Source organism: Scardinius erythrophthalmus (assembly GCF_964197995.2).
Source record: "Scardinius erythrophthalmus genome assembly, chromosome: 4".
Lineage (NCBI taxonomy): Eukaryota > Metazoa > Chordata > Actinopteri > Cypriniformes > Leuciscidae > Scardinius > Scardinius erythrophthalmus.
Genome location: NC_138224.1, coordinates 6,619,929 through 6,642,587, shown reverse-complemented (window position 1 = coordinate 6,642,587; position 22,659 = coordinate 6,619,929). Strand labels below are relative to the sequence as shown.

At 37.0% G+C, this 22,659-nt stretch overlaps 4 protein-coding genes across 7 annotated transcripts; 1 reads left to right on the top strand and 3 right to left on the bottom strand.

Moving 5' to 3' along the window:
* Positions 1–1,236: 1,236 nt before the first annotated feature.
* On the bottom strand, positions 1,237–6,122 carry tmem243b (transmembrane protein 243, mitochondrial b). 2 transcript variants are annotated; one of them, XM_081362725.1, is made up of 6 exons: positions 6,001–6,122; positions 5,440–5,555; positions 4,546–4,797; positions 2,755–2,805; positions 2,571–2,675; positions 1,237–2,464 (listed from the first exon to the last, which is right to left on the bottom strand). In XM_081362725.1, exons 3-6 carry the CDS (start codon positions 4,636–4,638, stop codon positions 2,321–2,323), a joined length of 393 nt encoding a protein of 130 aa, XP_081218851.1. In that variant the 5' UTR covers positions 4,639–4,797; positions 5,440–5,555; positions 6,001–6,122; the 3' UTR covers positions 1,237–2,320. The 2 variants fall into 2 exon arrangements, with proteins under 2 accessions (XP_081218851.1, XP_081218850.1); XM_081362724.1 differs by having other exon boundaries at positions 1,238–2,464; positions 5,430–5,555.
* Positions 6,123–7,240: 1,118 nt separating this feature from the next.
* meig1 (meiosis/spermiogenesis associated 1) lies at positions 7,241–10,547 on the bottom strand. The gene is made up of 4 exons (XM_081363681.1): positions 10,250–10,547; positions 9,989–10,155; positions 9,582–9,736; positions 7,241–7,524 (listed from the first exon to the last, which is right to left on the bottom strand). The coding sequence occupies exons 3-4, from the start codon at positions 9,729–9,731 to the stop codon at positions 7,396–7,398; spliced, it is 279 nt and encodes a 92-aa protein (XP_081219807.1). The 5' UTR covers positions 9,732–9,736; positions 9,989–10,155; positions 10,250–10,547; the 3' UTR covers positions 7,241–7,395.
* On the top strand, positions 10,364–15,605 carry dclre1c (DNA cross-link repair 1C, PSO2 homolog). Of its 2 annotated transcripts, none has more exons than XM_081363678.1 (14): positions 10,364–10,609; positions 10,689–10,740; positions 11,449–11,533; positions 11,625–11,684; positions 11,762–11,817; positions 11,896–11,997; positions 12,074–12,146; positions 12,235–12,375; positions 12,446–12,547; positions 12,628–12,764; positions 13,606–13,660; positions 13,752–13,840; positions 13,916–14,013; positions 14,098–15,605. In XM_081363678.1, exons 1-14 carry the CDS (start codon positions 10,501–10,503, stop codon positions 14,898–14,900), a joined length of 1,962 nt encoding a protein of 653 aa, XP_081219804.1. In that variant the 5' UTR covers positions 10,364–10,500; the 3' UTR covers positions 14,901–15,605. The 2 variants fall into 2 exon arrangements, with proteins under 2 accessions (XP_081219804.1, XP_081219805.1); XM_081363679.1 differs by having other exon boundaries at positions 14,104–15,016.
* Positions 15,604–22,611, bottom strand: hspa14 (heat shock protein 14). Of its 2 annotated transcripts, XR_014030055.1 has the most exons (15): positions 22,527–22,611; positions 22,268–22,348; positions 21,650–21,732; positions 21,438–21,486; positions 20,299–20,404; positions 20,127–20,217; positions 19,885–19,989; positions 19,639–19,800; positions 18,564–18,719; positions 18,371–18,473; positions 17,747–17,962; positions 17,501–17,650; positions 17,287–17,354; positions 16,219–16,376; positions 15,604–15,992 (listed from the first exon to the last, which is right to left on the bottom strand). XR_014030055.1 is itself a non-coding variant. In XM_081363680.1 (14 exons), exons 1-14 carry the CDS (start codon positions 22,581–22,583, stop codon positions 16,286–16,288), a joined length of 1,518 nt encoding a protein of 505 aa, XP_081219806.1. In that variant the 5' UTR covers positions 22,584–22,611; the 3' UTR covers positions 15,604–16,285. The 2 variants fall into 2 exon arrangements, 1 of the variants encoding a protein (XP_081219806.1); XM_081363680.1 differs by having other exon boundaries at positions 15,604–16,376.
* Between the last annotated feature and the right edge of the window lie 48 nt (positions 22,612–22,659).

The window sequence follows — 22,659 nt, the reverse complement described above, 5'->3', positions numbered from 1 at the left end:
ATCACCACAGGAGGGCGAAACCCTTTAATGTTCATTAGACTCGATTTGCAACGGTGTAATTCACACAAATCACCACAGGAGGGCGAAACACTTTTATGTTCATTAGACTCGATTTGCAATGGTGTAATTCACACAAATCACCATAGGAGGGCGAAACACTTTTATGTTCATTAGACTCGATTTGCAACGGTGTAATTCACACAAATCACCACAGGAGGGCGAAACCCTTTTATGTTCATTAGACTCGATTTGCAACGGTGTAATTCACACAAATCACCACAGGAGGGCGAAACCCTTTTATGTTCATTACACTCGATTTGCAACGGTGTAATTCACACAAATCACCACAGGAGGGCGAAACTCTTTTATGTTCATTACACTCGATTTGCAACGGTGTAATTCACACAAATCACCACAGGAGGGCGAAACACTTTTATGTTCATTAGACTCGATTTGCAACGGTGTAATTCACACAAATCACCATAGGAGGGCGAAACCCTTTAATGTTCATTAGACTCGATTTGCAACGGTGTAATTCACACAAATCACCATAGGAGGGCGAAACCCTTTAATGTTCATTACACTCGATTTGCAACGGTGTAATTCACACAAATCACCACAGGAGGGCGAAACTCTTTTATGTTCATTACACTCGATTTGCAACGGTGTAATTCACACAAATCACCACAGGAGGGCGAAACACTTTTATGTTCATTAGACTCGATTTGCAATGGTGTAATTCACACAAATCACCATAGGAGGGCGAAACACTTTTATGTTCATTAGACTCGATTTGCAACGGTGTAATTCACACAAATCACCACAGGAGGGCGAAACCCTTTTATGTTCATTAGACTCGATTTGCAACGGTGTAATTCACACAAATCACCACAGGAGGGCGAAACCCTTTTATGTTCATTAGACTCGATTTGCAACGGTGTAATTCACACAAATCACCACAGGAGGGCGAAACTCTTTTATGTTCATTACACTCGATTTGCAACGGTGTAATTCACACAAATCACCACAGGAGGGCGAAACACTTTTATGTTCATTAGACTCGATTTGCAACGGTGTAATTCACACAAATCACCATAGGAGGGCGAAACCCTTTAATGTTCATTAGACTCGATTTGCAACGGTGTAATTCACACAAATCACCACAGGAGGGCGAAACACTTTTATGTTCATTAGACTCGATTTGCAATGGTGTAATTCACACAAATCACCACAGGAAGGCGAAACACTTTTATGTTTATTTACTTTTAGGAGTCCCAAAAACCAGTTATTGCTGTGAAATCCATGATGGGCGAGTGAATAAACATACACTCTCAGGCAAAACAATGACACATTTATTTTAAGATATATCGGTGCAAGTTGCTTTCAGTTAAAACAGCTTATTCATGCATTTTAGTCTGTGACTAGACTCAAGCCAAGTGTTTTTGGAAAAACTTTGTTTTATATAATGGAAAAAAAAACAATAATGGGATTTGAAATCCAAAGTAAGGCATTAACCCTTAATTTACAAAATGATGAATAAAAAAAAAAGCTTTGTCAGTTATATTCAGGATAGTTGATATCTTCAAGCACCTTTTAATAATTCATTTATTTTGGGATATTGCAGGCCTACTTACTAAATGTTTTTGTAAATGTGAACCAACAAGTTCCCCAGGTTTTTCATATAAAACTTTCCAATGTTTCAGAACAATTGTCTAACAATTTTGTACTAAATATAAAGCACAACAGAGCTTACAAATGTATATTGTGTATATGTATTTATTTATTACATACAATCCAAATTACAATGGTTGTTAACCAAAATTAAGGTTTTCACCATATCAAATAACAGTGTTCAGTAATTTAGAAAAACAAACAAGCAGGATTTACAATGGCTGTTGCGTGTCTTTAATCAAGTGCTCTTATTCAGAATTGCTTTTCTGATCATTTAAATACAAAATAAGGAATTTCTTAATTAGGACTGTACCGTAGGTGTATAAAAGCATTATGCATTACATTGCCATGGCTTATTTAAAAAAACAAAAAAAAACAACGTCATTGGCATATAGGTTAAGCTGTGTACAGCATTCAGGGTGCAAAACGTGTGCACGGACATCCCAGAGTGCTACTCATCGCTAACATGTTTGCATCTATATTATGTTTAGTCCACTAATATGGCTCCCAAAGGCAGACTGGCCTTGCCCACACAAATGGGGCTTGTAGGAAAATGAATTATCCTGATTCAAGAACTCAAGTGGGGTTCCAAAGCACCCATATAATGACGAACATTCTGCTGATTGGGACAGTTCCCATGGTAACAGTTTTATAAGGCATTGCTCTGTTTATCACGTCCCACATCATGAAAGTACAAGTTGGCACAGATACACAGCAGAACGATGGAACACAGCATGTAGTAGATCAAGTTGCGAAACTTGGGCTCCAGATCTCCCTGTCTATACCAGAATATCTGAAAGAAAGAGATGGATGGGATTAAATTAAAAACATTTATTTCTCTTTGGGACCATTGACGGAATTAACCCTAATGCTTTTTAGATTACACAGCAAGTACTCACCAGAACCAACACGGACCCGCAGACTAGCATGATACAGACGGCAAAGAAAATATTCAATGGCTTGGGAGGCAGTGAAGGGAAGATGATTGAGCTTATGATGGTCACCTGAAAGAGAAGGGAAAATTAATACTTTACAATATGATTAACAGACATATCGAGACCTTCATTAGTTGTAAAAACTTACCAGAACGAGTAAAGACGTCAGTCCACCGATCACTAAATTGATGATTCTATCCTGAAAGTGACCCAACAAAAATATATTAGTGTAGTTGACAGAAAATAGTTGCATGCTACAGGTAACTCAAGGTGCTGCAGTAAATGTTCTCTTTTTAAATATCTACATCATTATGCGGAACAAGGTAACTGCGAAATAAAGTTTACAATATGAAACAAAGTTACATTGAGTGACAAAAAGTCACAACATTATGGTCTAATATACTGTTGGTCCTCTGTGTGCTGCGAAAACCGCTCTGACCCGTCGAGGCATGGACTCCACACACCCCTGAAGGAGTCCTGTGTTTCTGGCACCAAGACTTTAGCAGCAGATCCTTCAAGTCCTGTAGGTTGCGAGGTGGAGCCGCTGCGCATCGAACTTGTTGCTCCTGCACAACCCACAGATGCTCAATTGGGGAATTTGGAGGCCAGGGCAACGTCTTGAACTCTTAATCATGTTCCTCAAACCATTCCTGAACAATGTGTGCAGAGTGCATTATCCTGCTGAAAGAGGCCACTTCCACCAGGAACACCGTCGTTATGAAAAGTTTTACCTGGTTTGCAACAATGTTTATGTAGGTCACATGTGTCAAATTTACATCCACATGAATGGCCATGGTTTCCCAGCAGAATATTGCTCAGAGCATCAAACTCCCTCCACAGGCTTGTCGTTGTCCCACAGTGCATCCTGGTGCCGTCACTTCCCCAGATCCACATGATGTAAAAGAAAATGGGACTCATCAGACCAGGCAACCTTCTTCCACTGCTCCAGTTCTGACGCTCATGTGCCCGTTGTAGGCACTTTCGACGAGTCATCATAAGCACTCTGATTGGTCTGTGGCACTCTGAGTGCGACGCACTGTGTGCTGTGACACCTTCTGCCCATAACCATCATTACAATTTTGCATGACCTTTTGTTGGCCCAGACCGGGAGCGACCCACAAGCCTTGCCGTTTCAGAGATACTCTGACCCATTCGCCTTGCCATAACAATTTGGCCCTTGTCAAAGTCACTCAGATCTTTATTCCTGCCTATCTCCAGTATCCAACACGTTGATTACGAGAACTGGTTGTTTGCTTACCATCTAATCTACCCAGACCTTAAAGGAGAACTCCGGTCAATTTTAACATTGAGCTCATTTTTTTGTAAATTTGGAGCGCTGTCAATACAGAGAACAACGACAAAAATCGGTGTTGCCTACACCTTGATCATAGGTAACTAAACCTATGCGTGTGAACTCGACAATCGATTACTATGGACTTCGACCGAAAACAGGATGTAAATACAGGTATGTGCGCTGGCTGAAATAACATCACTTTTATCCATATACTTCACATCTACTGCAGTCAGATTCACCCGTGTTCACTCAGAAGGAATCACTCACATGACCTGTGCACTTGTAATGACACATCAAGGATGTTAAGAGCCTAAAAGCAGGTTTAGTACTTGCCCCATTGAAGTCAACAGGGTGCAAATTTTAAAAATAGAATAACTCGGTGTAGGCAACACCGATTTTTGTCGTTGTTCTCTGTATTCACAGCACACCAAATTTACAAAAAAATGAGCTCAATGTTAAAATTGACCGGAGTTCTCCTTTAATATGTGGCCTTATTTGGAGATGATAAACGATATTTGCTTCACCTGTGACTGGTCATAATGTTTTGGTTCATCATACTATTATATTTTGATGGAATATTATCATGGCAAATATTTTATTTTGGAATAATAAACTTTATACTACAAAAACAAACAGTCGAGTTACCCTGGCCGACGTCTCCCCGAACAGAGGCCTGTTGTCCATGCCACTGGTGCCATAGGTGCGTGTAGTGAAGTCATGTGTAGGGAAGTCATCCATGGCCAGAGCAGTGCACACACACACTTTCCTGATATCTTCTACCAGCAGCTGCTCCTCTGGAGAGGAGGATGGCAGTGCATGCTGCTCGCTGCTCTCTAGCTTGGGTTCGCTCCTCAGGACAAGCGGTTTAGGAGCAGCAGAGAGTCATGGTTGGGTCACCTAGAGCACAGATAAGCCACACGACATGTTAATACAAGTTAAAACATTCATTTACTTCACTCTACTGATAATTTCAAGGCACGTCAAAGTGTGATATGAACTAAAGCAAACCCCAGAGCCTCAGCACTGAATGATCCGTCATGCACTTTGCTCCTATTCCCATGAATTCGAAGAGTTTTATTACAATGGTGCTTCAGAGTAACACAACAAGCTGGCCTTTCTAATAATCAGCCCAAAGGGCTTGGGTTGATTCTGGCAGCCTGGATCATGAAACCATAAGCACAGCCTTAAAAATGTGTGATCGGTCATGTGAGCGCTTGATCTTGCCTTCAGTGCACTGTTTATGTGGTTTGTGGCTTGTGCAGAGCCCTGGTAGTTTTTAATCAACTATATAGTCACATATAAACATGATATTTAAACAATTTATTTGGGTCACAAGTACATTATGGTGTCATCGGAAAGACACATCCTTAAAGGGAAAGTTCACCTAAAAATTCAACTTCTTCTGTCATAATTTGCTCATTACATTAAGGTTATCGCCTGTATTCTTTGGAAGTCATATAGGTTTGGAACAACATGATGGTGCATAAATAATGATCATTTTATATCATTGTATGTAGTGCACAACGTACAGCACATTACTTTGTGATCCGAGGCAAATCTTCATCATGATGATGGATAGATGGTTCAGAAATTGTAAATGCAGCTCATGTCATCCGATATCTGAGGATGGAGGATCTCCAGACTATTTTTCAGCTCTGTAACCAAATAAAACAAATGCACCATTAGTGGCTAATGTTATTACTTCCTGCTATTGATTGTTCTGGTCTAGACTAGAACTTGAAATTGCTTACTGGCCATAAAACAATCGTAAATCACCTTCAGAAAACAACTGTACATCACTGTTCATCAATCCAGTAAATTACTTCATTACTTTGACTGTATCAGTGCAGGTGCATGAACTGATTTTTATTTATATCCACACACTAACACACCGATCAAAAATATCATCCTCTAAACTGTCTTTCTTAGTCTGAACATGTTACGTTATGTTAACTAAAATACAACTAGCTTACAATCAGATTGCTGTTATAGATTAATATTGACATCAAAGAGCTAATAGCTAATGTGAATGAAAACAAACTGTCCGAACGGGGCAGACATAATGAGAATATAATAATCAACTAAACTTATATAACTTACCTGGATATAACAAACAAGAGGGGTTTATTGATCACACGGGGTAGCTTTCCGATCAGAGTATTATCCGCATGACTTCAAAAGAGCAGTAATAACGGCTAGCTGCATGAAACCGGAAGTTGCGTGTTCTTAAAGGGCCATACGGTTAGTTTTATGTTTATCTAATTTGTCGTGGAAGGGTCCCAGGACCCAAATGTTTCGGAAAGAACTAAATAATTACTTAAAAATAAAAAGCTATGATTCTTGTTAACTTTTAAGAAGATGATGTTATGCTAATACCTTTTTCATTTGATGGTGATAAAAATATTTGATTTATATTTAATTATTACAATTGCCCGTTGCTATTTTAACATATTTTTAACAATTTGAATTTGATGTTAAAATATATTTAGAAACAATATCCAAAAGTAAAAACTTAAAAGCAGTTTTTTTTTCTGAAAAATGTCTTTCGTTTTCTTCCTTTTTTTACCACTGACATGTATGGTTATATGTACTCTTGTGAGTAAATTGTTTTGTTCTCATTAAAATTCAACAAAACATATTTTTTACTTCCTTGAAAAAAAAAGTTTTGTGAAAGGCACAAACCTCAAATTATGTCAAAATGTATGTTATAAGCAACACCTAAAACATATATAAATACATTTAAAAGTTGCAAAAACACAAATTTCTTGAATTTAAGATTAATATTCATCATCTATACAAAAATATTTGCCTCAAAAGTAGTTGAATTTGTGGGGGAAAAAAAGGTTCTTAATCTTTCTGTATAAGGATTGTAACAATATACATGCATTGGTTTATCTGTTATGCTTCTGTCGTATAGTTTGTTATGGCTTTTTTTTCCAAAGGTGTGCTGCGTAACTAAGAGCAAAACACTTGAAGGGATAGTTCAACTAAAAACGAAAATACTGTCATCATTTACTCACCCTCAAGTTGTACTAAACCTGCATGAATTTATTTCTTCTGCTGAACACAAAAGAAGATATTTTGAAGAATATGGGTAACCAAACAGTTGATGGATCACATTGGCTTCAATAATAGGAAAATAAATACTATATAAGTTTATTCTTCAAAATATACTATATTCTTTTGTGTTCAGTCCAAGAAAGAAATTAATACAGGTTTTGGGGGAACTATCCCTTTAAATTATATCAATTTACATTTGTAAATGCGTACCTATACCAACCTGGTACTGGTTTTGTTCTGGCTTTAGAGCATTTAGTAAAGAGGTGAAACTCTGGCTATTGATTGTTTACATGTAAAATGTTTATTTAGATCATTTGTTTTATTCAGAAACTTACATTAAGAAAACAGCAAGACATCTCTGACCATGAGTTTTCAAAAGACAGTATTTAAAAATGAAAAACAAAAAAAAATGAATAGGGCATAAGCGCTGATTGGTCAGTACGCATACACCTTCACTTTATGGACCTCTCGGTCTTCACACTCCCGCTTTTTGTTGTAATAATAGAATGTATTATCTCGACGCTGAAGCTTCTTCACAAACCCACTGTCTGGCCAACGGTCAATCTGAAAGGACAACACAACAATATTCAGCAGGAAATCAGGACTGTGACACCAGTAAGTTACAATTCAGCACTTAACTAAGAAATGAACAGACTAAGCATAAACACCTTCATTGATAAAACTCATTGATACAAATAAAACTTTAATATATATATATTGTATAGGTTTATTGGTATATTTTATCAATGAAAGTACATACATTCTATACAGTACAGACCCTTTACAAAAAATTAGAATATCACGGAAAGGTTATTTATTTTCATAATTCAATTCAAAACATTAAACTTCCATAGATTATAGATTCAGGGCCCACAACTTAAACAATTTCAAGTGTTTAGTTGTTTATTTGTACATAATTTGGGCTTCCAGCTCATAAAACCCACGAAAACAGGATTTCCAAAAAATTAGAATATTACATGAAATCACACAGTAATTAAACAGTGATACCATGGTCATTGAACCAGGTTTTGGTTATTTTGGCAGTGTGGGCAGGTGCAAATCCTGCTGGAAAATGAAGGAAGCATGAAGCGCTCTGAAAATGTCCTGGTAGACGGCTGCGTTGACTCTGGATTTAATAAATCTATGGAAGTTTAACGTTTTGAATGGAATTATGGAAATAAATAAACTTTTCCATGATAATCTAATTTTTTGGAAAGGGTCTGTGTGTATATATATATATATATATATATATATATATATATATATATATATATATATATATATATATTATATTTCGTTAGATAAAAACCTTAACCAAGTAAAAATGTTTGCTTTTCCCCCATATTATAAATATATAAAATATTTCGATGGTTTAATCACATTGAAGGGGATGGATTGGAATCCACAGCTGCTTCAATGTATATGTAATGAGTGATTATAATCAAGGTATTAATCTATATTTTTTCTTCAAAATATCACATGGGTTGAATGACTTCTCTGGAGATTTTACTTTGTTATAGAAGTTACAAGTGTGATTACTGAAATGTAATTTTCATGTATTCTTTTTAATGTCAGTATTTGATATTTGAATGCAGTAACAGTGCTTGCCTATTTATCCCAGCTTCCAGAAATTAAATAGGGACTGGTTTTGTGTGTTTGTGTTTGTCTTCAACGTGCTCAAACAAATAGGGGTCATTGAAGCCAATAGTTTAAGGGACCATTTCTTTGTTAAAGCCTTACTTAGACTAAAATGTAGCTCTCCTTGAGAAAGAACTTGTTATCTTGATGTTTTGAGATGAGACTCCTGTTTATAGTTAGAGCCTGGCCAAATCCAACCTTGGAAAAGATGTGTGTCGGTGTGTGTGTTAGTCTTCTTGCTTACAGGTTAAGGAACCACTGGCATTGTTGGAGATTGACTGAGTTGTTGTTCCAAATCTGCGACCTGGAAGGTCACGACGTGCCTAACTTCAGGGTCTGAGTGTCAGCTGCATAATCTATGGAGATATGCTTCAGTCTATCTGTGTGGAAAATTACTATGTTTATCAATTTCTTAGCCAATCAGAATCATTCAGCCAGTAAGCGATGACGTTGGAAATGGTATAACTGCTGTGATCTTTGTAACTGTAAGCGAGACGGCCTACAAACTCCTGAGTGAGTCTTGAAGCTGACTTCTGATGATGAAACTGCAAACTATCTTCAGTAAAACTTGTCTTCAATTTTTTATAATTCTGACTCCGGGTCTTCTTTCAAACATCTGGTCCTTGGGTCCTAAACTGTTAACCCCTAACAACATAAAAGTGTGTAAATATATATTTTCAAACTTGTATGGTAACGTTAGATGCAATTAATCGATTCGACAGCATTAACATATGTATGTGAGTGTGATGTCAGGAAGGGATATTTGTTTTTACTGACCCTAAAAGTTTGATTAAACCATCAGAATATTTTGATAATATAATGTATACAATGAAATATAATGTCATTTCTCGCTTTGCGTGTAAGTTATATTATAACGATTGTGTACACATTATATAATAAGTAATAATGAGCTTATTAAAACGGTAATAATGTAATAAAAGTTCTTCTAAGTGACAGCAGAAAGATGTCAGTGTGTAGGCTACCTCGGCTTGTTGAATCTGTCGGTACTCGAGCTCGTCTCGGTATCCGGCCTGCTGGAAGCGGTACAGGTCCTCCACCTCACCTGTCCACTGCTTCGCGCGGCTCATGGACTTGGGCTTGGCCTTGTTATCCAGCAAAACTGGGCAGGACATGATTTCTGTGTATGATAACAAAGACATCACTCACTATTCTACTTTGAATAAATCCAGTTTGAACACAGATTCCACTTTACATAATCAACAAGTCATAACACCGTGTCACGTGTTCAACAACAACACGCTCATTCACCGAATAATTAATGCTGGAGTTACAAACATTGGCAGCATTTAGTCTAATTTACTCAGAAGAAGCACTGAACTCCGATTTTAGTTGATATTTATTATTAGTAATGTTTTAAATACAAACTTACATTGACGTGCGTGATAAAAAGATGAATTGTCAACGTGTTCGTTTGGTTGAGCAATGTTGCGCATCATTGTTTCCTAGCAACTTAGCATGAGGGTAAAATGGCCAAGAGAAAACATTCCCGGAATTCCACAGTTTGGTTGGCCAATCAAACCTATCCCCGGAAATGCCCTAGAAGAAATTGACAAAACTTTTCTTGGGTATACACAATTATTTGTAAAACTTTATTCACATTTTTGTCTCAGAGTATTGCTTTAGAGTATACCGATTGCTGTGGCTTTTTGCAATGTTTTAAGGGTTGAATTTTAGTCCATTAGATGTCGCTGTATCAGGTTACCGATGTTTGTTTTCGACTCACGTGATTTCATACCAAAGCGATGCCAGGAGGAGGAAAGACAGATGCAGGGAACAGGGGTGCTGTCTGCGACTCGAGCCCAGAAAGAGTTTGGGCAGTGATGTCCTAAGGTCTCAGGGGGATTTTGAGTTCTTCATCAGCTCAAACTCAGTGCCGTCAGCATGAGCTCGTTTGCTGGACGCATGAGGGAATATCCCACCATCTCCCTGGACCGATTTGACAGGGAGAATTTGCACGCCAGAGCTTATTTCCTCTCTCACTGCCATAAAGGTGCATATATGTATGTAAATTGGTTTGCTGTGATTATGATCACTGTTCTGACATATCTGCTGATGTTTATGTTTAACAGATCATATGAAAGGGTTGAAAGGACCATTGATGAAGAGAAAACTGAAGTTTAGGTGAGTGATGGTTGGTTTATTCCAAGTCATGTCCTTTTCTTATTAAACATTTGTTCATAAACAGCCAAAGTTTATGTAAACTTTTATAAAATATGACTTGTCCTTCATTTTTAAGTTTAAATGTAGGCCTATTGGTTATAAACTAATGTACAACATTATATATATATATATATATATATATATATATATATATATTATGTGTGTGTGTGTCAGTTCAATTTGCTTTTTATATACTTTTTTTTATAAACAAGCTTTTTTCAGTTTACATACTATGATGCTGCAGTATTATACTATATGTCTACGAACATCATCTTGGTATATATAAATATTGTCATATTTATGCATTTTTTATTTTTATGTACAAAATATAAGTTTGTTTATTCTGCCTTTACATTGAAATGTACTTTGCCGTTATCTAACGTTTAAACAATATCTTTAAAAAACTATTTATTTAATAGTAACTAAAAATTGATATCCATTTTCATGCTGTACAATATAACAATGTGATGCCAATTTCACTCTAGCAAAAACAGTTTTCAGTGTTTTAATTTATGTAAATAATATATATATATATATATATATATGTAATTAGTTACTGTACTTAAGTATCTTTTTGTCTACTTTGTAATTTGACTGAATTTTCAGGGTACTCTTTATCACCACTGTATATATTTGACAAGACCTTGACAAACTTATTGTCTTTGTTAGTTTAACAGTGAAGCTGTACTGCTCATTTGTCACAAAGGAGCTCCTGCTTAGTAACCCAAAATATGCATTCTGGGAAGATCACATTGTAAGTATACATTTCAGCCATGCAAATTTCCATAAATCGTTCTGCTAACCGTTAAACATCCTGATACGAGAACATCTCCATCACAAACTAGGTGCCCCTGGAGCTGGACAGTCCAACGCACATATCTCTGATAGATGAAACCACTGGAGAGGTGGGCGTTTAGCTCCTAGTTTATTCTTTTGTTTAGTGTTTTTGAGTTGATCTGAATGTATTTATTTTTCTCTTCAGACAGAGGATGTTGTTGTAACTCTGCTCACAGCGGGACACTGTCCAGGATCGGTCATGTAAGCAACCGGAACATGAATTAAGAATGTAAATAGAGTCCATTTTGAGGAAATCATGGCTTGAAACTCTCAACACAGGTTTCTGTTTGAGGGTGCTCAGGGTACAGTGCTCTACACAGGGGACTTCAGACTGGCTGTCGGAGACGCTGCAAGAATGGAGTGCTTGCACTCTGGAGACAGGTATTCAGATATAATCAGATATTTAAATACAACACATTTTGTAGATAATAATACAGTTCAAATGTTTGTGTTGCAGGGTAAAAGACATTAAGAGTGTGTATATCGATACCACATTCTTCGATCCCAAGTACCATCAGATCCCTAGCAGGGTAAGCATTTACACTTACATGGATTATATCAAACAGACATGAGGCGGTTGTATCTTTCTTTTCCATAACTGTTTTCCCACTGTTTTAGGAGGCTTGTTTAACAGGGATAAGACAGCTGATCCAGGACTGGATCTGTCAGAGTCCGTACCATGTGGTTTGGTTAAACTGTAAGGCAGCGTATGGTTACGAGTACCTCTTTACCAACTTGGGACAAGAGTTCAGCTCACAGGTCAATGATTTTCTTTTTAACTAATTCTTTCTGCCTAGTTTTGCAAACATTAACAGTTTCTCTACTACAGATACATGTGAACAGCTTGGATATGTTCAAAAAAATGCCTGAAATTCTGTGTCACGTGACCACCAACCGGGCAACGCAGATCCACGCTTGTAGGCACCCCAAGGTAGGCTCATCCTTTGCATAATGACATCGTCATATACGTCCTGTTGTAAACGGAGATCACGTCTGTGGCTTTTTCCTCAGGATGAGGAGTTCTTCAGGGCGAACAGGTTACCGTGCGGCACCACGGCTCCAAATGGCATTCCTCTGAACATCATCAGCATCAAACCCTCAACTATATGGTTTGGAGAACGGACCAGAAAGACCTCTGTCATTGTCAAGTGAGTCATGATGCACCAATAAAAATTCTGTGTGCAGATAATTATTTTCATGTTATGGCCAGTTTTTTTCAACAAAAAACGGAAAACTTAATGCGTTTTGGCCGTTCGTTTACACCTCAACGGCATTTTGGGGGCCTGAAAACGTAAACTTTTAAAAACGGGTTTCAAAGTGCAAGTTTTTGATAACGATACCGATATTGTCTCCATTTAAACTACAAACCATAGACAGTAAAAGAACAGTGGCTATGATGCAATCGTTAGCCTATTTTTACAAAAACTGCTTCTACGGGGCCGTAACGTAAGCTACAAGGTAATGAAGCCTTTTATACATTTTCGTGTTTCTTTAGAAATAAATAATGGACAAATGGAGTCTTTAAACGACTCAGATGTAAAGTTATTCGCTGTCAAAGTGACGCCAAAATGAATGGGAGTCAATGGGATGCTAACAGCAGGTGGGGGTCCGCTAGCCAATGGCGGCGCCCGGGGGTACCTTCAAAATAATAGAAAACCATGCTACAAACACGCATATTTGTGAAAACAGTGACATCATGCGCATGCGTATTACGTGTTCAATCTATAGGCGGGTAGTGTTCCTTTACAAAGTGACATCGCCATCTACTGGCCCAGCAGCAGAATACAGTTTTTTTTTGTTGTTGTTTTTGCGGATCTGTGTGAATGGGATCGTTTTGACGTACATCGTTGTTGTGTAAAAGTATACTTAAATTGTATACCATCTAAATAAAACTTTAAAAACTAAAATATCTTGTAAATATTTTGTTAGAAGTGAATATATATAATATATATAATATAACATTTATTTACTGACTGTCTCTCTTTTTAGGATGGGGAGCAGTTCCTACAGAGCATGCTTTTCTTTTCATTCCTCTTACTTAGAAGTAAGAGAAATCCCACTTAAAATATTTTTCATACATGACAGCATACACAGGGTTAGGATATCATAAGCCTGTTTCTATTTCCTTTGACTAGGTTAAGGACTTTCTATCCTACATTGGTCCTGTTAACATCTACCCTAATGTCATTCCATTGGGCAAGACACTGGAGGACGTCACAGATCTGTAAGGGCTGATCCTTCTTTTTTTTAACCATGTTGTCATAAGATACTTACTATAAAATGATCTTTTTAAATTCAGGTTGAAGCCATTGTGTAGAAAACATACTGAAAGGGAAGAGATTGTCTACAAACCGCTTGGAACCCTTAAAGGAACCAGGAAGAGATGCACATCAGAAGGTAGAAACAGTTTTCATTATAAAACTATTTCTATTATTCATCATTAAAACGGTTACTAGTGCTTATAAATTTCTTTCTGCCAAGGGTCAGACAGTAATGACGACTTGTTTGATGAGGTTTCCACGGCTCCGAGGTGGGGGAAGATGAGAGTGGTTGATCTGACCAAGATTCCCAATAGTGCACAACCACGTAGTCCTAATAAAGATTCTCATGATACAGACCAAATGTACTCCCTCATACAGCCCTGTCCCTCCGCACACTCATCCAATTACATGGACTGCACTGAATCAAATGATGATGACGACGACGATGAAGATGATCCTGAGCAATCTCCTGTACCTCATCCATCTGGTCTTGCTCCTCCATCTTGCACAGAAATGCCATGCTCAAAACTGACTCGTTTGGACTCGTCCCGATCCAAAGCTGCTCAGCCTTGTTGGGAAAAGTTCTTCAAGGCAGAACCGGTGTTGACGGACGAGAGCGAGTTGGATAACAGTCAGAACAGCCACAACACAGCCACCGAAAACACAGTGTCCCAATCGCCTGAGCTGTTTCAGGATGAAGATGAGGACGACAAGAGCTCCGTTCACATGACTTCCTCTCAGTCCACTCATATATCAGATGCAGGAATGGAGAGCCTCAGTCAAATGGACACCGTTCTTGTCCAAGTGGATGAAAGTAAAGCCGTTATTAGTGAGCAGTGTAACCGAGATGACACTGAACAGAAGACAGAAGAAGCCGTGGAGCCGAAATCAGACTCTCAGGTGTCATCAGATTTCGAGCTTCCACCAACACCAGGTTCAAAAGCCCCACGGTCAGAAGACCTGAAGGACCTGTACAGGAAGTTGGCAGCAGGGGAGGAAGTGGTCATAAGGCAAATTTTTTAATTTCATGTTTGTTTATTCATGTATTATTTTTTGGTTTGTTGTACGACAGCTTACCTCATGCAGTTTTGTACCTTTATAAATACTAAATACTTTAATTAAATTCCTCAAGCGAATGCGTACAATGTTTTCTGTTATTCTAGTTTAGAAATCATTAAAAAAACTTGAAGGTGAAAAAATAAAACTTAAAACAAAAGAAATAGAAATAGAAATAATGCCTTGCCAATTAATTGAAATCAAGTTGAAGTACTAAAATGAACAAAACCAAAAATGAAATAAGTAAATTAAAGGTAAATAGAAATATTAAAAACGAACAAAAATTAAATGCTACAAAAGCACACATCAAAAGTTAAAATTAAAATAATACTATATAAATACTAAATTTAACAATGTTCACATTGTGTCGTAATTATAAGATGGCAACTCAAAGATTTCATCAAATTTAGTGCCAAAAGAGTAAAAAAAGCACATTAGGTAACTGGTTATATTAAAAAAGCTCAAACTGAAATATGTCAAAGCTATTTTAGTTACTTTTACACAATGTAATGGCGCTCAAGTAAGAGATGCTTGGAGCTTTCATAAAATTCCAACTTGGAATTACAAGTTTTGGTTGGTTTTTAAAATCTTAAATCATGTAACTGCAAATATTCCAACTTGACATAAATGTAGCAAGTAATCTGTACTGAAAATAAACTCCAGGTGTATTGCGTTCAGAGATCTTTATTGCATACTAGTTACAGATGACATCTTTTTAAACGATAACTTTGCACCTGCTCGCTGTGACTGCACCAGATTAGCATCAGTGAGCCACACAAAGACATCTCCTCCCTGTACAACACCACCTGCTTCTCAGTCTACAACGGGAAATTCTTCAGTCTCATGAGGTTGTGCATGCTTGAAATGGTATCAGCAAACTCCACAGGTTTCCTTAAATCCACCAATCACATAAACTCATGAATAATCAAATGGTGTGATGCAGGTACATGAAGGCACGTGGTAAGAACAACTACAGTAAACCTGCTGGTCAGACAACAGGCATGAACAAAATGACTGCAGGTAAAAAACAACAACTGGATATTCATTTAAAAAGGATAGCTCACCCATACAAGAAAATTATTTTCTTACCCTCATATTCTAAACCCAAAAAGGATAAATTACTTCCTGGTCCATCCTTTTGACAGTATGAATGGTTGTAAACCAAAAGCTGCAGAACAATTCTACTTGCATTTTCCTATATGGGTGAGCTATTCCTTGAACTGAAGCAAACATGTTCAAGTTCTTGTTCGGTTAATCTCTAGAGGAATCTAGAGCAATGGAAAACCTCAAACAGCATGAGATGCAGGTGTTTAGGTTACTGTATGGAATTATGTTGACAGCGTGATTGAAGGTTAAGACGCTGCAGCAGCAGATGTTTCTATGGTTATGGCCTCGGATCTGCCGCTTCCCAACTCTGTGCACGTCACGTGCAGTGAACCGTCTCTGAAAAATAAACACACATCAGGAAAAGAGTTGAGTAGTTGAGTAGGACAGGGTGATATTATTGAACTTATAGTACACACACAAGCTAGAAAATACATAGATTACTCTTTAAAAGATCGCAGTCTTTACTCTTTTCAACCACACAATTATATCTCTGTATATCTCTTTATATATTTCTTAGGGCTGTCAAAAGATTAATCGCGATTAATCGCATCCAAAATAAAAGTTTGTGTTTAAATAATATATGTGTGTGTACTGTGTATAATTAAATTTGTATATATAAACACACAAACATGCTTGTATATATTTAAGAAAAATGTGTAATTTATATAAAAAACAATTATATGTAATATAAATTATATATAAATATATACAGTATATGTATGCAAATATTTCTTAAATATATACATGCATGTGTGTGTATTTATATATACAAAATAATTATACACAGTACATACATATATTATGCAAACACAAACTTTTATTTTGGATGCGATTTATTGCGATTAATCTTTTGACAGCCCTAATATTTCTGTTACGATAATTCAAATTATCACAGAAGTGTTGGGATAAAAGTTTATAGTTCGGATATAAACACAGATGTCTACGGAAGCGATCAAAATAGAGTAAACACTTCAAATAAAGATTCATTAATTACATCATTACACCAGTAGGTGGCAACAAGTGAGTGTCATTGAATCATTCAAGTCTTTACGAGTGAGTCATTGAATCATTCATTCAGACGGATTTGTTTTCTAAATAATTTAAATTGATTTTTTAATATTTTTAAATAGACTGCAGCAATTTATATTTTGTCAGAACATCTAATAAATTGCATGTTATTTTGTTTAGTTGTCTGTTCAGAATCGTGCGAGAATCAAAATTCATCCAGTATTAATGAAAATATTACCTCTTCATTGTCAGCACTGTGACAAAGTCATGCAGCTCCTCTTTAGGTTCCAGGTCTCGAAGTACAATCTAGAAAAATAAACCAGTGTCATATTTAAAGTTAATAAGCTTAAAGTGAAATCAGCCCAACAGTTTTAGTGCACAATACCAGCTGAATATCTCATTCACGATCATTTTAGGTTTGTACTGAAATGTCTGTTAAAAAGGGAGCCAACCTGTGCGATTGGTTGCTGTGCCTGGTACAGCTCCAGACACACGGACGACAGACTGCCAGGACCCTGCAGCGTGTGCTGACAGCGGGCAGGGAGAGGTGTGCCAGATGGAAACAAAACTGTGAAAACCTCCGCTCCGGAGTCATCCACTTCCTGAAAGACCGAGACACAATCTACTAATCAATATGCCATTCTGTGCTAAAACACCATAAAACTAATCTGCACTATTAATCATTTGAAGTTCCCCACCTTAACCGTGATGTCGCTGGCACAGCAATCCACAGTGATGGAATCTTCTCCGAGTGCCAGGCTGTCTTTTCCGACCAGGATGCCAGCCTGCATGGCAGCACCGACCGGAATCACCTCGTCCGGGGGAATGGAGTTCAGTAGCTCCACGTCTGGGAACAAATCCCTGATCATCTGTTGCAACTTCGGGATACGAGCTGATCCTCCGCATAAAACCACCTTAGAAAGAAAGCAAACTGGTTTAAGCTGTATTTATACTCTATTCTTGTGTAAAACACCAAAATAATCTACTAGTTAGACAGGGAATTTTGTATTAATTGTCTCTAAACTGACAACTAATTTTTTTCATGCATTAAATATGGACTAAAATCTACAGCTCTCTCTACTGGTCGTACAACTGTATTGAAGAACTCATGTTTTTTTTGTTTTTGTTTTACATGTTCAGCTTTCTTTAGTGTGTGTAATGTTGCAGTTTGAGCATGAAAAAGGTCTGCTAAGTTCCAAAGCACAATATCATTATTCTCTATATCACATTCAAGCATGAAAACCTATTCTAACAGTCCCCAAAAACAAAATCAAGACTTTGTAAAAGAGCATAATATGACCTCTTTAAAAAGGTTGTTTTACCTTGTTGACATCAGAGGTGGACAGGTTTACTTGCTCGAGGAGACTTTTAATTGGCTGAATGCTCTTAGTAAAGAGGCTGGAGCATATCAGCTCAAAACGGGCTCTATGACAGAAGCATATATGAAATGCAGAGATGCAACCGGTACCATTTTCTTTGTAATACTGATTTGATTGCAAATTAACCTCAGCTCACCGGGACACATTACACTCAAAATCCATGCCGTCATAGAGCGAGTCCACAAAGCAGTTGGCACTACTCAGGGTGGAGAGAGTGTGCTTGGCCATATCGGCACCATTCATGAGCTTTAGCATCGCCCTGGGGTTTCCTGTCACATCCTGTTTAAAAGTCCTGGAGACACACATGACAAACAAAATAAGATTGACATGCATGTAATCAAATCAAATAACATCAAATATGTTTAAAAATATTATACACTACCAAAGATTTTTTTTCTTTTCGAAATAAATTGATATTTTTATTCAGCAAGGATGCATTTCATTTATCAAAAGTGACTGTAAAGACAATTATAATGTTACAGAAGATTTCTATTTCAAATAAATGCTGTTATTTTGAACTTTCTATTCATCAAAGAATCCTGAAAAAATGTCTCATGGTTTCCACAAAAATATTAAGCAGCACTACATGGATAAACGACATGTTTCTTAAACAGCAAATCAGCATATTATAATGATTTCTGAAGGATCATGTGACACTGAAGACTGGAGTAATGATGCTTTGATCACAGGAATAATTTACATTTTAAAATCTATTCAAATAGAAAATTGTTATTTTAAATTGTAATGCATTTTACAATATTACTGTTTTTACTGTACTTTCAAAAACATTTTTAAATATCTTACCAACCCCAAAGTTTTGAACAGTAAATATGAAATAAATATTTAATATAATATACAGTTATATTATAATATTAAATATTTCTTTAATATTTACCATCTATTTTAATTAATCTTTACAATTTTACATTGCATCTGATTTAAAAAAAATAAAAATGATAATAGCAGATTCATAAATAAGAAGTTTGGCACCAGTACTAAAAAACACTGCTTTATATAACACTGGAGTAAACATTTTTTTAAATACTAAGTAATACAATATGACTAGATAAGCCACTTCAAAGTGTAAAATAGCCAATATAAGAAGTTATGAAGTTGCTTGGCAACCGTACCCAGTGCAGTGTCTTCAAAACAAAACCACTTCCCTTATAAGAACAATCATAACAGATGTGAAGCACTGGACGTCAACTGACTTTTTGAACTCGGCAGCGAGGTGCTGTGCGAGCTCATGTGTGAAGCTCTCTCCTCCCGTCCTGTGATCGGTCTGTGTCGCGAGGACCTTGTACATTCCACTGTTCACCTCCAGGACGGTGACGCTGAGCGACGTGCCTCCGAGTTTGTACACCAGGACATGACTGTGTTTGAAAAGAGAAAGGAGAATGAGGCTTCTGACGAGCTCAAAGAAACTGCTGAACTCGGACGACGCACAAACTCTGTACCTTTTTCCCAACGATGAGTCCTGTCCGATGCCATAAGCCAGAAGGGCAGCAGAGGGTTCGTGTATAAGCCTCAGCACGTCGAACCCGGCACTTTCTGCAGCTTGCCTACAACACAGCACTGATTGTTATAAAACCTCTCCCCAGACACAGCTTCTGGAGTTAGATAACCTTGTTACATCATCTGAATTCATTAGCATCCGTCTGGCGATGTAAGATGTTTTACAGACACTTCAACTACATACCTTAGAGCATTCTTCTGCATCTCTCCAAACTCAAAAGGCACAGTTATGACAGCATCTTTCACATCCGAACCCAAGGCTGACTGAGCCGTCTCTGCAGGGAACATGAAATGATTATCAGTGGTTCACATTTAACTTGCTGACTATAAAAGAAAATGAAGCATTCAGACAATACCTTTCATTTTATGGAAGATCAATTTTGCTACGTCTTCAGGCGACACATACTTGGTTGTCTCTCCCAAGTCGATTTCATATCTGGGCAGGTCACTCTTGTTGACAACCTGGGAATGAGTGAGAAAATACACACCTTTTAAATGAGCAAATGGTGCCGTTTTTATGGTTACTGTTATGTTTTTTTTCCCATCTGTCGGTATTTAAAGAGATAGTTCACCCTAAATTAAAATCAAGTCATCATTTACGCAACCAAGTGTTGTTCTAATGCTGTATGCCTGTCTTTCTTTTTTAGACAACAAAAGAAAAAAATTTCACGCTCATCCATATAATGTCAGTGAATAGCAACCAGCATCAAGCTGAAAGTATCACAAAATAAATAAGCATCACAGAACAGTCCAGTGCGACATAACTGTTCGGGGAGTGTATGATAGGGAGTGATGAAAAACAAACTAAAATGTAATGTATTATTTAATGAAAATCCTGATCTCCTGTGCATGGCTATTTCACGTGTGCATTCGTGAGACTCACCCAGAAATAGCACACAAGTTGTGAGAAATCAAGAAAAGCATTTCTTTCTTCTCTGAGGTGAATATATCAGTTGTGTTCGTCACAACTAGAAGTTACCGTGTTCACATCTGTCAACTGTCTCATCTGTCATCTGAGATCTGGAGATATTCAACCCCGTGAAAAAAAATACATGGATACTTTTTTGGGATTTCTAGTAGTTGTATTACACGTCAAGCTTTTACTCATCTTGATTTCTCACAACTTGTGTGCTTTTTCTGGGCAAGCCAGAGTGAACCGCGATGCTAGTAGTCTCACAAACGCTCAATCGTGCACAGAAGACCAACTTCATTAAATAATACATTAAAGTTCAGTTGGTTTTTCTCTAAACCCTATCATACACTCCGAGAACAACTGGAATATACGACACATGGGATCATTCTGTGATGCTTCTGTGTCTTTTTTAAAAAGCTTGATGCTGGTTGATATTAACAAATTTTTTTTTTTAAATTCTCCTTTTGTGGTCTGAAAAAGAAAGACAGGCATAAGGCATTAGAACAACACCAGGGTGAGTAAATGATGACTTAAATTTCATTTTAAGGGTGAACTATCCCTTTAAGAACAGCATGTACTTACAATGCATTTGCTTTCTTCTTTATGAGCCAGAGCATCTGGGTCATCAAAGCTGTCAAATACACAAGTCCAATGAATTTATATTATTATTACTTATATAACAGTTTTTTTATTTAAGATAGTGCGATTTTGATGGTAAAATATTCTTAATAAATGTTATGCACTGAATTATCTACATCATTATTGCATGTTTATGTAAGTATGAAAATAAATACCGTCTGCCAAGGATCTGCTTCACTTTGACAACCGTATTGGTGGCATTTCGTATTCGGCCCTGCTTAGCGGCGATTCCCACAATCTAGAAAATCAAAAGAAAGAGACAAAACCCATCAGACTATCTCATCCCTGGCATCCATGCTTAATTTATTTACATTTGAATTAAATAAACAAACAATAAAACTGAGTCAAGACATCATACATCACTTTAATATTTCTAAAAATACTGAAATGGATATTACTTACAAATACAATAAAAACTTGTCAGGCAGGATTTAGAGAAGTTTTGGGCACATTTTACCAAAACAAAAACAAAAAACAGCTGGACAGCAGTATTATATTATATTATTTTAGATTATAAACATATCCCATAAGGGAATTATAGTGTAATAGCAGCCAAAAATACACTAACATAATCAAAAATGAAACACACAATACAAATAAAATGCAGTCGGTCATACTATTCACTAGACTAGAGATATGTTTTGCAGTAATGCGTTTAAGTTTCTATTTCACTGGTAGTTGTTAATCTGACATGTATTAAAGGCTGTCTGTGTTTGGTGCTGATGAGAGAGTTAATGATTATGACTCCATTCCCCGAAATCCTGGTAAATTACCTGTTCAGTGTCTCTGTATGCGACCACAGCTGGAGTGACTCTGTCCCCTGCATCATTGGCCACAACATCTGCTCGTCCATCCTAATATGAAAACAATTACACCTATTATAATGTTTTTTTTTTAATCTGGTATGGCTTACATGTCACACCATCATCTATTCAGCACTATTAACAAGGACTATAAGATATTTTATTTCATTGTCGGCATATTTGCGTTTATTAAACTAATTAAAATGATGTATACTCATAACAAATTCACCTTGAATACCGCAACACAGGCACATGTGTATCCAAAGTGCACTCCGATGGCAGCCATGCTTCCGACGAATTCTAACCGGAAGCCGGTTTCCATATGCAAATGAGGAGGGATTGACTTTTGGGCGCAGCCAAAT

Excerpts from the sequence above, each read along its gene's own strand:
- tmem243b (XM_081362725.1), bottom strand. The coding sequence starts at position 4,638 with ATGGATGACTTCCCTACACATGACTTCACTACACGCACCTATGGCACC. Across the intron at positions 2,676-2,754 it reads TGACGTCTTTACTCGTTCTG|GTGACCATCATAAGCTCAAT; the intron begins GTAAGTTTTTAC and ends CTTCTCTTTCAG. Across the intron at positions 2,465-2,570 it reads GCGGGTCCGTGTTGGTTCTG|ATATTCTGGTATAGACAGGG; the intron begins GTGAGTACTTGC and ends TCTTTCTTTCAG.
- hspa14 (XM_081363680.1), bottom strand. The coding sequence starts at position 22,583 with ATGGCTGCCATCGGAGTGCACTTTGGATACACATGTGCCTGTGTTGCG. Across the intron at positions 18,720-19,638 it reads CTCGCTGCCGAGTTCAAAAA|GACTTTTAAACAGGATGTGA; the intron begins GTCAGTTGACGT and ends GTGTGTCTCCAG. Across the intron at positions 17,355-17,500 it reads CACAGCAACCAATCGCACAG|ATTGTACTTCGAGACCTGGA; the intron begins GTTGGCTCCCTT and ends TTATTTTTCTAG.
- meig1 (XM_081363681.1), bottom strand. The coding sequence starts at position 9,731 with ATGTCCTGCCCAGTTTTGCTGGATAACAAGGCCAAGCCCAAGTCCATG. Across the intron at positions 7,525-9,581 it reads GACAGATTCAACAAGCCGAG|ATTGACCGTTGGCCAGACAG; the intron begins GTAGCCTACACA and ends TTGTCCTTTCAG.
- dclre1c (XM_081363678.1), top strand. The coding sequence starts at position 10,501 with ATGAGCTCGTTTGCTGGACGCATGAGGGAATATCCCACCATCTCCCTG. Across the intron at positions 11,818-11,895 it reads CACTGTCCAGGATCGGTCAT|GTTTCTGTTTGAGGGTGCTC; the intron begins GTAAGCAACCGG and ends CTCTCAACACAG. Across the intron at positions 12,765-13,605 it reads AAGACCTCTGTCATTGTCAA|GATGGGGAGCAGTTCCTACA; the intron begins GTGAGTCATGAT and ends CTCTCTTTTTAG.